Consider the following 14,442-nt stretch of genomic DNA (forward strand, 5'->3'; position numbering starts at 1 on the left):
TGGGCAACCTGGGCCAGGGCCTCCCCACTCTCACAGCAAAACATTTATTCCTGAGATCTCATCTCAATCTCCCCTCTTGCAGCTCAAAACTGTTCCCTTTCTGCATTGAATGAAGCCATTGAAGAAGTCATCTCTTCTGGTGGAGCCATTCCCAGGCTGTGACCTGGTGGAGACCTTGTGTTTTCCCAGTCAGAAAGGTTTTGTGCACTTAACAAGTGAGAATGCAATGTTCCAGCACAGTCATCAAGGTTTGGCTGCTTCTGTGGAGGTAAATACTTGTCCGGAGAGGGCAAAGGTTCCTGGGTTTGCTGGTTTTGTGGTCTCATTCTGTTACCTGGAGCTTTCGTGGACCAGACTGTCCTGCTGGGATGCGTGGAGCGGGTTTCAGGTGAGGTTGTTAACCCCTTCAGCAGGAACCTGGGGAGCAGGGAGCTCAGCTTGGCTCATTCTTCCCTGTGATACCAGGGAACACCTCCTGTCCTGTCTCTGCTCCGTGTGGTACCTGTTGCAGATGTTGGTGGATGTACCTGTGCCTCTCCACAAGCCCAGAACATCTTGTTGCTGCGAGGACCCAGGCTTGTGTTGGGGTGAGAGTTGGAGAGGGTCACATGCAGGATGGTGTGAAGCTGAATCTTCACCTCTTCTTCTCAGGCAGCGGGGGTGAGAGGTGGTGGGATGACCTGGGACATGGCACAGCCAAAGTTTCAGTGAGTGGGATCCAGCCTAGAGTTTCTACTGTGCCCCACAGACCTCTTTCCTTGGCGACACCTCAGAAGGTGACGTTAGCTGAGGAGCTGAGTTGAGCAAGACCATCTCCTGGCTTCATTCATCTCCTGATGCTCCTGGCCTCAACAGGAGGACACGCTCCTCTCTTGTTTGTCTTCCCAGCCTTTGCAGTCCTGCTCCAAGTCTTTTTATAGCTCAGAAAGAAGTGCCTTGAGTTTCTGAGTCGTCTGGGAGGCCAAGCATGCAGGGAGGAGTCGCAGCTAGAAATAGGGCTGCTCTCTGCTCCTGCATTCCACTTTTATTGTTTTTATAGCCACGATGTCCAAGTTTGAACAGTCCCACTGCTGCAGGGGCTGAGCTGGGAACCAGCGCCTGCATTATTTTTCACTCACTTTGGGTCTTCTTTCTCCTTCGCCTCATTCCCAGTGCCCTCCCACCAGCTCTTCAGCTTCTGAGAGATGCTTTCCCAGGGAATGTGGTCTCAGTCCTGCTTGCATTTTCTGTACCCCCTGGCTTTCACACCCGGGCAGGGCTGTGTTGGCAGAAGAGCTCCCTGTGTGCTGGTGGCGTTGGCCAAAGCTACACAAAGTCATCACGTCTGGGAGATGAGTGATCAGGTGTTTGTTAAACCCACTGGGTGGGGAGCAAAGAGCTCAGACCAAAGGATCAAGATTTCTGCCCACTGGGAGGGAAGTGAAGCTTCATCTGCTGCATGGATGCAAATAAACCCAAAGAAAAAGGAGAAGACAATTTGTTTGACAAAACTTGTGGTTTTCAGCCCCTTAAATTAGCTGGGATTTGGGTTTCACTGCAAAGCCAGGGCAGGGGCACAGGCAGAGCTGCTCTGTTGCTCCCCGAGAGTTGGCACAGGCTCCGTGTCCATCAAAGAATCATGGAATCATAAAGATTGGAAGACTTGTGCCAGGGGAGGTTTAGATTTGATACTGGGAAAAAATTCTCTACTGACAGAGTGGTGAAGGCAGAGGCTGCCCAGGGCAGTGGTGCAGTCTCCATCCCGGGAGGGGTTCAAAAAACATGTGGCTGTGGCACTTCAGGACAGGGTTTAGCAGGCACTGCGTGGTTGGGCTGATGGTTGGACTGGATGAGCTGAGAGGGCTTTTCAAGCCCTAGTGATTCCATGATTCTATTGTATCCCTTGCAGGAAGATGCCCTGGGGGTGCTGAGGACCACGGTCCCTTGTGCTGGGCTGGCCTGGCAGCGTCTGACACTGCTGAATTGCTGAAAAAGAATGAAATTGGTTGTGCTTAGTAGGATGTTTGATTTTAAGTACTTTGAAAACTTCAGGGCTTTGCTGCCCAGAAGGACTCCTTGTTGCCATCTCTGGGAGAGTGGATTGAGTTGCTCCATGTGGCTCATTTGTTGTTGTGAGTGCTGGGTCACAGATGGGGGTGATGCTGGTTTGGGAAGAGGTGCCTGCTCGCACGTTAGTCCCAACTCAGCTGTCAGTACCAAGGCAGGCGCACACATTCTGTCTCTCGCAGCCGATACCTCATCCTTTTGGTGTCCTGCGTGCCCCGCTGCCAACAATGCACGCCCAGCACTGGGTGGGCAGGAGGTGGTTGGCAGCGATAGCAGCGTGCACACTCCGGATCCTGTGATTTGCTTTTAAGAGCAGATATTTTCCTCTCAGATTGTACCCTCTGGTTTCCTGACCATGTGGAGATGCTGGAGCTGCCCTTCCCTCTGCTCTGTTTAACTCAGCATCAGAGAATCATAGAATGTCCTGAGTTGGAAGGGACCCATAAGTATCCTCAAGTCCAGCTCCTGTCCCTGCACAGGACAAGCCCAACATTCACACCGTGGGGCTGAGGGCACTGACCAAACACTTCTGGAATACTGTCAGGGTAGGGCATCCTCAGGGTGCAGAGCCCTTGGAGAGCCCTGCCTCCTTCTCCAGCCCTGCGCTGGGGCTGTGCTGCTGCCTGCGGGCTGCATCCAGGGCTCCCCTGCTCCTCGTACCCATAGGGACAAGCCGTGCAGCCCCCCTAACTCCATCCTAGTGTGGAGCAGGCATCGTCCCGCTGGCGGGGCCAGAGGATGCAGGGAGTGGGGTGGTGGATGCAGCCCTCCAAGCGCAGCCTGTGTCCCTGTGGGATCACAAATGTGTGAGACCTGGGGCACCAGTGGCTTCCAGCACAGGGGCATCTCCTACTGACACCAGAGATGGTTTCCTCCCACTGTCTGTCCCAGTCCAAGTGCCTTGCATCCATTTTCTCCATCTTACCAGGAGGCACAGGCATGTTTGCCACACCCAGACCTGGATTTTATGCTCTCAGTTCCTCTCCAGCTGTGGTGCTGGGGCTGGCAGGAACAGGACAGTGCAACCCTTTTTTCTTGGGATGGCTAAGCTGAAGGGCATGCTGGCCCACACCCCAGCCAGCAGTGGTTGTTTTTGTACAAGGAAAATGAGTAAAAACTAATATTTAGATCTTGGGAAGGGATTTCGCAGCCTTTTGCGTGGAATCATGCTTGCGATTCCAGCAGCAATAACACATGAAACACGGTTTCCTTTATATGCTGGGGTTTTTTTCCACCTTGAGCTCCACCCTGTGTCCCAGCAGAGATCCCTGCTCCGGCTCCGCGTGCTCCCCAGGCACTTTCCACACCCAGTGAGCAGGCAGCACGCCAGATGCTGACAGCCCAGCAGAGTCACAGAGCTCCTAGCTGGGAGCATCACCTGCAGTGGGGAGCATCCGCAAGCACATTCAGAGGAGTTGAAGATGGGGACCTTGGCACAGTGCTCTTAAAAGAGCACAGCGAGAGCTGTACCAGGACAGAACTGTTGGAGCGAGTCCAGAGGAGGCCATGGAGATGAACTGTGGGCTGGAGAACCTCCCATATGAGGACAGGCTGACAGTGTTGGGGTTGCTCAGCCTGAAGAAGAGAAGGAGACCTTAGAGCAGCTTCCAGAGCTGAAAAGGGCTCCAGGAAAGCTGGGGAGGGGCTCTGGATCAGGGAAGGCAGGGAGAGGATGAGGGGAAATGGGTTTGAGCTGCAAGAGGGGAGATTGAGATGAGATCTTAGAAGAAATGTTTTGCTGTGAGGGTGGGGAGGCCCTGGCCCAGGTTGCCCAGAGCAGAGGTGGCTGCCCCATCCCTGGAGGGGTTCAAGGCCAGGTTGGATGGGGCTTGGAGCTCTTGATCCAGTGGGAGGTGTTCCTGCCAGTGGCAGGGGTGGAACTGGATGGGCTCTAAGGTCCCTTCCAACCCAAACCATCCCATGTTTTTATGAGGTATCTGTGCTGTGACATTTTTATTTGTCGTGTGGAAATGAGTTCTCTTCCTCCACTGTTTTAACCCTGAACCAAAATAGGTTCCTCGATTTCACTGGGTCTGGTGGGAGGGACAGGAGCTCGCAGCCCCTTTGCAAGACCGCAGGCTGCAAAGCCACAGCTCCCAGTGTGGTGGCACTTCTGGGAAGCAGCTTTCCACGAGATGGGGAAGCGCACAGAGATCTCAGGCGCCAGGCTGGGGGATGATAGAGCTGCAAAGTGAGCTGCGACTCTGCAGAGAGCAAAACCCTCTGGGAGCACTGGGAGGAGGAGGTGGCATTGCTGTGAGCTGGCATCACCCGCTTTGCTCCAACCTCTCCCTGCGAAGCGCTTAAATAGGAGCATCCTCCAAGCTGGAAACTTTCCCGGGGCTGTAAATACGTTGCCTATTTCCTATAAATACTGTGGTCGCTGCTGGTTAGGCAGAGGCCGGCTCGGCGTAAGCCTGGCGCTGTTGGCAGCCCGCAGGCAGCGCCCAGCTGGAGGATGGGGTCCTGCCACGGAGAGAACATTTGCGGTGGTGTTTCCCAACCCATTGCATCAGGTGGTTGCATTTCAGATGAGTTTGTTCTTCGTTTCTTATCCGGATGTGCTGAAGCTGTTCACATTTAGGGTTTGTTGTAGGTGCTAAAGGCTGCATTGCAAATCTGCTAGGGGCATCCGCTCAGCCCCTTTCTCATCCCTCTTTTGGGTTTGCATGGAAATAAAGCTCAGGAGAAGGTGTGAGAAGGTCCTAGGTGGTGGGTGGGCAAGTCCAATTTCTTTGCTAAAAGAGCAGTGAAGCATTGGAAGAGGTTGCACAGGGCAGTGAGGGAGACTCGATCCCTGGAGGGGTTCAGAAAACATGTAGATGTGGTGCTTTGAGACATGGTTTAGCAGGCACGGTGGGGTTTGGCTGACAGTTGGACTGGATGAGCTTAGAGGGCTTTTCTAATCATAATGATTTTAAGATTCTATGATTCTAAGTCCTGGCTGATTGTTGAGCTGAAGCGCCACACACGTGGCCTTGCCACTGGGTCTCAATTCAAGGAACAAACAAAAGTGGATTTTTAAAACTATTCCTCTTATGGGGCAATTTGAAGGTCACTTAAGGCAGAGGTTTGGAGACAACCGAGGTGAGCGGGCTCTGTGCACTTTAGGAGAGGGAGGAAGGGCAGATGGTGAAGGTATTTCGGAATGGCTTCATCTCCAACCCCATGGGCACCAGCCATGCTCCACGTGAAGCTTCCAGCTTCCCATAGATGAAGCCTCTAGAGAAGAACCTAGGGATTTCAAAAGGAGACTGGAGGAAACTGTGTTTTATTGACCACCCTCCGAGTCCTTGATGGCACTGATGCAGGGCTGCAAAGTGGAGCTGGGGGTCGTTGCGGGAGGTAAATTGCCCTGTTGATAGGAACAGAGGCTGGGGGCATTTATCCATGTAGGCACTGGGGACTTGCAAGGAGGTGGAGGACAGAGGAGCTCTGTAGCCCAGGGAGCAGCGAGGTGGCAAACATGGGAGTGGTGAACACAGTGCTGACAGCTCAGTAGCGCAGTGGTGGCCTTGGCAAACCCCGTTTCCTTCCTCTGGGCATTTTGCTTATCTCAGTGGTTCTGGACTTACGAGAAGGAAGCGAGTAACTACAGAGGCGCGTTGAGAGTGTGGAGAGGAAGACCGAGCCGCGGCTGGAGTCAAGAAGGGTTTCAAGATAATCTGCACATACAGATGGGGCTGCTGGGGACACAGAAGAGATCTGCAAGTCATGAGCAAGTGATCATGGACATACTAGCTGAGGTTAAGCGTGCAGGTTTCCATCCCACTGCCACAAATTACATACGTGTGGTTGTTATTGCGGCTGCTAAAGTCTGTCCTTTGGACTGAGGACTTCAGGTGGTGCCTTCCTCATGGGATCATGGACTTACAGAGTAGTTCGGGTGAGAAGGGACCTAAAAGTTCATCCAGTCCAAACCCCTGCCATGGGCAGGGACACTTCCCACTGGACCAGGGGCTCCAAGCGCCATCCAACCTGGCCTTGAACCCCTCCAGGGATGGGGCAGCCACCACTGCTCTGGGCAACCTGGGCCAGGGCCTCCCTACCCTTACAGTGAAACATTTCCTCCCTGTGTCCATCCTAACCCCACCCTCATTCAGTTTAAAGCCATTGCCTGTGTCCTGTCCCTGCAGACCATGGTCACAAGCCTCTCTCCCTCTTCCCTGTCACCCCTCTTTAAGCACTAAGCGGCTGCAGTGAGGTGTCCTCACAGCCTCCTCTTCTCGAGGCTGCACAACCCCAACTCTCGCAGCCGTTCTCCCCAGCAGAGGGGTTCCAGCCCCTGGACCATTTTGGTGGCCTCCTCTGGAGCTGCTCTGCCAGGTCTGTGTCTCGTTCTGAGGACCCCTGAGCTGGCACCAGACTGGGGGTGTGAGGAGAGTGGGGCGGAGGGGGAGCATCCCCTCCCTCGAGCTGCTGGCCACGCTGCTGGGGCTGCTGACTGAGAGACGCTTGGCTTTCTGGGATGGAAGCACCCATTGCAGGCTGATGTCCCATTTGTCACCCGCCAGTATCCCCCATGTCCTTCTCTGCAGGGCTGTTATCCATCCATCCATCCATCCACCCATCACCCCAACCCTTGCCCTTGGCATGATTAAACTTCATGAGGTACACATGGGCCACTCCTCCAGGCTGTCCAGGTCCCTCTGGATGCCTCCCCTTCCCTCCAGCCATGTTGACTGCACCACCTAGCTCGGTGTCATCCTTTCTGTGGCTTCCTAGATCTCCACACCACATGGGGAATGAGAGTTTCTTCTGCTCTTGGTTGGAATGGGAGGATCTACCTTGCCCCTTGCAGCATCAGCAGGAGGGTGAAGCAGCAAGCAGGAAGGATGATGTTCATCCTGTGTCTCTCTTTCCCTCTTGCATTTTTAATCCCGGAGGCTTTGCAGAGCCACTAACCTTGGACCAGCCCCGGCCACAGGCGCTGTCTGAGCGATGTTCCACCAGACTCGTGCATTTGCTGTAACACCGACAGCAATAGATTGAACAAGGAGCTAAAAATAACGAACGATCAATAACGGCAGCCTGAACCCTGCCTTTTTTTTAAGAAAATCTGTATATTGATAATACAACAAAGCACCTTCCTGTAAAGGCAGGACGGATAATGGAGCTGGACTCCCTGCCTGTGCCCTGGCTGGGGTCTGGCAGCCGTGCCTGGCTGACCCCTGGGATTGTACAGTTCTGCACCCCGGGAATGCTTCATTTGTCATAGAATCATGGAATGCTTTGGGTTGGAAGTGTGCTCAAAGCCCATCCAGTCCCACCCCCTGCCATGGGCAGGAACACCTCCCGCTGGATCAGGGGCTCCAAGCCCCATCCAACCTGGCCTTGAACCCCTCCAGGGATGGGGCAGCCACCACTGCTCTGGGCAACCTGGGCCAGGGCCTCCCCACCCTCACAGCAAAGCATTTCTCCCTAAGATCTCATCTCAATCTCCCCTCTTTCAGTTCAAAACCATTCCCCTTCATCCTCTCCCTGCTCTCCCTGATCCAGAGCCCCTCCCCAGCTCTTCTGGAGCCCCTTTCAGCACTGGAAGCTGCTCTAAGGTCTCCCCGCAATCTTCTCTTCTCCAGGCTGAACAACCCCAACTCTTTCAGCCTGGCCTCAGATGGGAGATGTTCTGTTTATCTTTTGCCTGGAGTGATGTGGAAGAGTTCCTCTCCTTCCCAACTCAAAACTGCTCCAGCCTCTGTAAAGGAGCTGGGGAGGCTCAGTACTCACAGAAATGGACCCCTCCTCCTCCTCCAAGTGCTGCTCGAGATTTTTGCTTTCTTGGGAGTCATAGCTCACTTCCCAGCTCTCTCCCCACCACCACCCCACCCCTCAGTCTGTCCCCCAGGAACTTGGTCCACTTCCCTATCTCCTGGAAAGCCACTTCCCAGAAGGTGATCTTCCAGATGTCACCTCAGAGGAATTGTTTTAATTTATTGACAGCTTATGTTTGTCCCTTGAATTGAGACCCAGCACCAAGGGCACGTGTGTGATAATTCAGCTCCATGCCCAGCCAGGACTTGCCCACCGACCACCCAGCACCTCCTCACACCTTCTCCCAAACTTTATTTCCGCGCTAACCCAAAAGAAGGGTGAGAAGGGGGCTGGGTGGATGCCCCTGCTCCTGCCTGAGCTGCCTGCCCTGCGCCAACGCGAGTCCTCAGGGCGGCCGCCAGCCCTGGACCCGTGCCCGCTTCAGCCTGATCTGCTTTTTCCTCTCGCTTTCACATGCCGAGGAAACTCTGGCATTACAAGGATTTGAAACTGGCCTTGAGCTTTTTAAGCACTGCTCCAGAGCGGATAATTTTCCTAAATCAAGATTTGCAAAGGTATTTGGGCATTAATCGGCATGGGGGGGATTTCCAGAAGTATTGGAGCTCCCAAACACCCTCTAACTCTGCCTCCTGTGTGAGAGCAGATTCTGTGCTGGTTCAACAGGACCAGGACTATTCGGGGGATGTTTTTTACATCACCAGTGTTAGCATCAGGGATTTCTGAAGGTTGTTCATTCCTGGATCCCTTCTGAACGTCGTGGTGGTGTGGGATCACACACCTGGCTTGGATCAGCCATGGGGTGGCCAGCAGGAGTAAAGCAGGGATTGTGCCCCTGTATTGGCGCTGATGAGGCCACACCTCGAGTCCTGGGTTCAGTTTGGGGACTCTCACTACAAGAAGGACATTGAGGGGCTGGAGTGTGTCTGGAGAAAGGAATGGAGCTGGGGAAGGGTCTGGAGCCCATGGGTTCTGGGAGCAGCTGAGGAACCTGGGGCTGTTTAGGCTGGAGAAGAGGAGGCTGAGGAGAGACCTTATTGCTCTCTGCAGCTTCTGGAAAAGGAGGTTGTGGTAAGGTGGGTGCTGGGCTCTTCTCCCAAGTAACAAGGGACAGGATGAGAGGAAATGGCCTCAAGCTGCACTGGGAGAGGTTTAGATTGGATATTAGAGAAAACTTCTTCACTGCCAGAGTGGTGAATCCCTGTCAGAGGCTGCCCAGGGCAGTGGGGGAGTCTCCATCCCTGGCGGGGTTCAAAAACCGTGTAGACGTGGCACTTCAGGACACGGTTTAGCAGGCACGGTGGGGTTGGGCTGACAGTTGGACTGGATGAGCTTAGAGGGATTTTCCAGCCTTAATGATTCCATGATTCTATGATCATCTCAGAGGGGTTTGGCTGTATCGCACTCTCTGAGTCCAGAGAAACTCATTACACCCTCATCTTCTGCTGATACAGCTGAGTCCCAGATAAGCTGTGGTGTGATGCTGGCTGTGGGGAGAATGCCCAGGGCAGGTCTTGGCTCTGATTCTGTAGGACATGGAGCAGCACGGAGGGTCAGTGAAGAAAGCTGTTCTGTGTTGCAGTGCTGTAACCTCCCAGCTCAGGGGAAAAGATGTTGCCACAAATGGCAAGGTGGGTTTTCCCTCTAAATCACATTGTTACAAATACGCCTCAGTGTCCAGCAATGGCTCCCTCCTCCTAAAAAGCAAACCTTCTTGGACAGGCAGCGATGCTCATACAGCTCCATGAACCAGAAACTAAACTGAACCTTACGAGACCTTGAAGACACAAGCCCTAAGCCAGTGCTCCAGATCTGGAGAGATGCTGAAGAGCTGAACCCTGCAAAATAGAAAATCACAGAATCATAGAATTGGGTGGTTGGAAAAGTCCTTTGAGATCATCAAGTCCAGCTGGACCTGTCCACTACTAAACCAGATCCCTGAGCACCTCATCCACCCCATGGCTGATCCAAGCCAGGATGCTGTTGGTCTTCTTGGCCACTGCTGGCTCATGTTTACCCACTGTTGACCAGCACCCCCAGGTCCTTTTCAGCTGGGCAGCTTTCCAGCCATTCATCCCCAAATAAACGGTTTTCTGAGCACTCATTGATTTTCCCAAGGAACCTGCTTTTCTGCTTTATACCTACAGCTCTGAAAACCCCAGGATCCTGGAGATCTTGTGCTGGAAAGATGCTCCAGCAGCATCTTGCACAGCTGAGCCACAGGTCAGGACTGATTTATCACAAGCTAAGAGAACTGCTCTAAGGACGTGGGCTTAAACTGCTCCTACGCTGCAGCAGCTGGGGAAAAAAAAAAAGGCATTCCCTGAGGAAAACAAATTCAAGAGACTGTGAATCCGAAGGGTGGGTTGAAAGCATGACTCCCATTTGGTTCCTTCCCGCAGGGAAGACCTGGGAAATACAGAGAGCTCAAGAGGGAGCAACAGCTATTCTTAGTCATCAAGGAGGGAGGCGGCTGCAGGGGAAGAGGGTTGAAAAGGCTTCGGAGTATTTTTAGACCCAGTAAAATGAACAGTGGTGGGGGGAAAGAGGCAGGAGACTTTTGAGAGAGACGTGAAGCCCAGGCTTTTCTGCTCCATCCTGCCTCAAGCGTCAGCCCAGGCGGAGATTTGCTCAAATAGAAGTGAGGAATGTGAAGCCAATAAAAGCAAATGCCTTCTAGATCTTTACCTCATCAAGCTGGCTGTGATGACAAAAGGCCACATTTGCGGAGAGTTTTAGCCCTAATTCCCTTCATTTTAGCAGGAGTTGGTTGCCAAAATAGAGTTTTAAAGATGCTCACAGAGCCTCTGGTGGGCTCAAGGAAGATGCTGAACGTCTCTCCTCCTTCTTTGTCCATCATAGTCCACACTACACGTCCCATTCTGGCAGCTCACAGGAGAATAACGGAGCTGCAGGGGCATGGAGGGTGCTTCAGGGTGGTGTGAAGGGTCTCAGAGGGAAGCACCAGAAGAGATTAAAGCTCGGGGGGAAGAGGGGACTGTCTGCCTCTCTAGATCAGCTGGGAGGATGGTCATTGAATCACAGAATCGGAGAATTGTTAAAGTTGGAAGACACCTCTAAGATCAAGACCAACCATCAACACAACCCCACCGTACCTACTAAGCCGTGTCCCAGAGCACCACATCTACACATTTTTTCAACGCCTCTGGGGATGGAGGCTCCACTGCTTGATGAAGGCACTTGAGGACAGAGTAAAGCGAGGGGTGGCCTCCCCGCTGGTTCTCCAGAGAAGCAGCCCTTGCTTTCCCTTTGGTATTCCCTGCTGGGAAAGGCCCCTTCCTACCCTCCAAGCTTGGTAGAGGCAGCGCCTTTGATGCCCTGCAGTTTTTCAGCAGCACGTTCAGCGTATCCCAAGCATCCACCACCCCCACAGCCTTCATTCACTGGGTAATTCCGCCATCCCAACTGGAGCACATCTGTTCCAGAGAAGCTTGCTAGGGCCAGTCCTCCACAAGCTCATCACAAATTGCTGGGATGGGACACAGCCCTGGAGAAGGTTGCTGGAGCCTGGGATGAAGCATACCTGGCTGGGTTGCTCTATATCCACCCAGCTCCTGCTGCAGGGGCAGAAGAGGATTGCAGGAGGCTCACTTTTTGCACAATCTTTGGTGGATTTTGTGGGTGGGTTAAGAACAGTCCTGTGCTCTGGTGGGACCTTACCTGGAGCCCTGCGTCCAGTTCTGGAGTCCTCAGCACAGGGAGGACATGGAGCTGTTGGAGCGAGGCCAGAGGAGGCCACAGAGATGATCCAATGGCTGGAGAACCTCCTGTACGAGGCCAGGCTGAGAGAGTTGGGGTTGTTCAGCCTGGAGAAGAGAAGGCTGTGGGGAGACCCAGAGCAGCTTCTGGTGCTGAAAGGGGCTCCAGGAAAGCTGGGGAGGGGCTCTGGATCAGGGAGGACAGGGACAGGATGAGGGGGAAATGGGTTTTGAGCTGCAAGAGGGGAGATTGAGATGAGATCTTAGGCGGAGATGTTTTTCTGTGAGGGTGGGGAGGCCCTGGCCCAGGTTGCCCAGAGCAGGGGTGGCTGCCCCATCCCTAGAGGGGTCCAAGGCCAGGTTGGATGGGGCTTGGAGCCCCTGATCCAGTGGGAGGTGTCCCTGCCCATGGCACAGGGGTGGAACTGGATGGGCACGGAGATCCCTTCCAACCCAAACTATTCCATGACTCCATGGTATCTGTATATCTTTGGCAGTTGAAGGAAGTGAAGCAGAGCTGATTCTCCTGCACCTGCAAAGACTAGCAGGTCAGCACCTCAGCAGCTTTACAGGAGCCCCTGGGAGCACTCTGTGAGGTAGCAGTGGCACTCATGTGCTGGCACCAGTGTTTCAAAGAATAGAATCACAGCATCATGGAATGGTTTGGGTTGGAAGGGATCTCCGTGCCCATCCAGTTCCACCTCCTCATCTTCATTGCCTCCCCTGGAGCTGCTCCAACAGCTCCATGTCCTTCCTGTGCTGAAGAGGCTTTAACAGCCACCCAAGAGAAAAACAACCAGGGTCTTGGCCCCAAACGCTGCCCCTCAGGCTGGGATTAGGCGGGTGGGTGTGGAGGCGGCTCCAGCCCTGCATGTTCCCGCAGGGATGTAGGATCTCATTAACTTATTAAGAGCGGCCAAGTCACCATCGCGGAGTCGGTGGCTGAGCTGCGACTAGACTGTAGTAATCCCAGGGGATTAGCGCATGCGGCCAGGGCCTGAACCTCAGGAGTGTTTGGTTCTTAAGACTGAGCTTCTCCACCTTCAGCCCAGGGGCAGCTGCAAGGCTTTTCCTCCTCCCTGCTTCGGGGCTGGTTTTATGGGACCCACCTGGCAGTAGGAGAAGGGTTTCGGTGTTTTTTTTGATTCCTGTTGGATGCTAAAGTGCTCCTTGAGAACTGGTGGGAGCTGGGATGCTCCCACCCAGGATGCTCCAGCATCCCAGGATGCTCCTGGCGGGGTGTTTGCCTGTCCTGCAGCGGGGGTGGCAACTCCCTGGTGCTGCGGCTGCCCGAGGAGGGGGCACTGAGGTCAGGAGACTCCGTTAACCACGCCAGTTTAATTGCTTTTGGTGTTGGAACCCAGGCTGCAACAGCCAAGGGGAACCCTGCGCAGCCACTGGCATCATGCAGCTTCCCCCCAGCACAGGGATGGGGCAGGGGGGCAGGAGATGAGGGACTGTGCAGGGGGTTGGGCAGTGGGGCAGGGATGGGGTGGGAGGTGTGGCAGGAGGGCAGGCAGGGGGACAGGAGATGAGGCAGGGGATGAATCTGGGAGTTAGGCAGTGGGGCTTAGACTGGGATGGAGCAGGGGGGCAGGCAGCGGGACAGATGATGGGGTGGGTGGTCAGGCAGTGGGGCAGGGGGTCAGGCAGGGGATGAAACAGAGGGTCAGGCAGCGGGGCAGGGGATGGAGCAAGTGGCCTGGCAGTGGGGCAGGGGATGGGGCAGGAGGCCTGGCAGTGGGGCAGGGGATGGGGCAGGAGGCCTGGCAGTGGGGCAGGGAGAGGGTAGGAGATCAGGTACAGTGCAGTGGGGCAGGAGATGAGGCAGGGGGTGAACCTGGGAGTCTGGCAGTGGGGCTTACAATGGGATGGAGCAGGGGGGCAGACACTGGGGCAGGGGATGGGGCAGGGGGGCAGACACTGGGGCAGGGGATGGAGCAGAAGGTCAGGCAGCGGGGCAGGGGATGGAGCAGGAGGTCAGGCAGTGGGTCAGGGGATGGGGCAGGAGGTCAGGCAGCGGGGCAGGGGATGGAGCAGGAGGTCAGGCAGTGGGTCAGGGGATGGAGCAGGAGGTCAGGCAGCGGGGCAGGGGGGCAGCTCGGGCATGGGGCAGGGGGGCAGGAGGTTGGGGCCGGGGCTGAGCCGGGGGGGCAGGCGGCGGGGCGGGGTGTTGGTGAGGGGATGGAGCCGGGGGGGTCACGCAGCGGGCTGGGGGGGGGGGGGGGCAAAGCCTCGGTGTCCCCGGTTCGGGGCGGGATTCAGCGGGCGGTTGGCGCCGCCCCCCGGGCCCCTTTGTTTCCGCGCCCCCCGCCCAGCCCGGCGGGGCCGCCCCTCGCGGGGCCGCGCATCCCCCCGCGCCGCCGCCGCCGCCCGGCAGAAGCTTCCAGCGCCGCCGCCGCCGCCCCCGGGGCCGCCATGGGCCACGGCTGAGCCCGCACCGAGCCCCGCACCGGAGCCGAGCCCCCTACCCGAGCCCGCACCGGCGCTGAGCTCCGCACCGGAGCCCCTACGGGAGCTGGTTCCCCCGCTGAGCCCTCCCCGAGCCCGTACCGGCGCTGAGCTCTGCACCGAGCCCCCCACCGGGCCCCCCATCCTCTGCCATGGAGCTGGGCAAGGTGGTAAGTGGGGCGGCGGGACCCCCGGCTCGGTCCCGGGCTCGTCCCCGGGGACGCTCCTTCCCGGGACGCTTCGTGGATGGAGGGGGGGGGGGGCGAGTCCCCGGCTACCGGCGGCTCCGGGTTGGGGGGGTGGCGGATCGGACCCCCCACCCCCCCGCCCCGGTCTCTGCCCCCCGGGTCCCGCTCGCCCCCCCCCGTCGCAGCCCCTCGCGCGGGCGTCAGCGGTGGAAACAGGTTTGGGTTAAAAATAGGGTGTTTAGGGTCTGTTCCTCCAGGGAGGTTCGTGC

General features: G+C 55.9%; 1 protein-coding gene across 4 annotated transcripts in view; it reads left to right on the forward strand.

The window, feature by feature from the left end:
- Positions 1–14,442, forward strand: part of HIP1 (huntingtin interacting protein 1) — a 52,782-nt gene that overhangs the window by 10,004 nt on the left and 28,336 nt on the right. Inside the window, exon 1 of one of the 4 annotated variants that reach the window (XM_069873926.1) lies at positions 212–268. The exons of 2 other annotated variants lie outside the window; for them this stretch is intronic. In XM_069873926.1, the coding sequence (XP_069730027.1) occupies positions 227–268 (42 nt within the window). In that variant the 5' untranslated portion in view covers positions 212–226. Of the gene's footprint in view, positions 1–211; positions 269–13,943; positions 14,156–14,442 lie in introns of those variants that run through there. One more of the 4 variants, XM_069873931.1, reaches the window with a different exon arrangement.

The sequence above is a fragment of the Phaenicophaeus curvirostris genome, chromosome 21 (assembly GCF_032191515.1).
Source record: "Phaenicophaeus curvirostris isolate KB17595 chromosome 21, BPBGC_Pcur_1.0, whole genome shotgun sequence".
Lineage (NCBI taxonomy): Eukaryota > Metazoa > Chordata > Aves > Cuculiformes > Cuculidae > Phaenicophaeus > Phaenicophaeus curvirostris.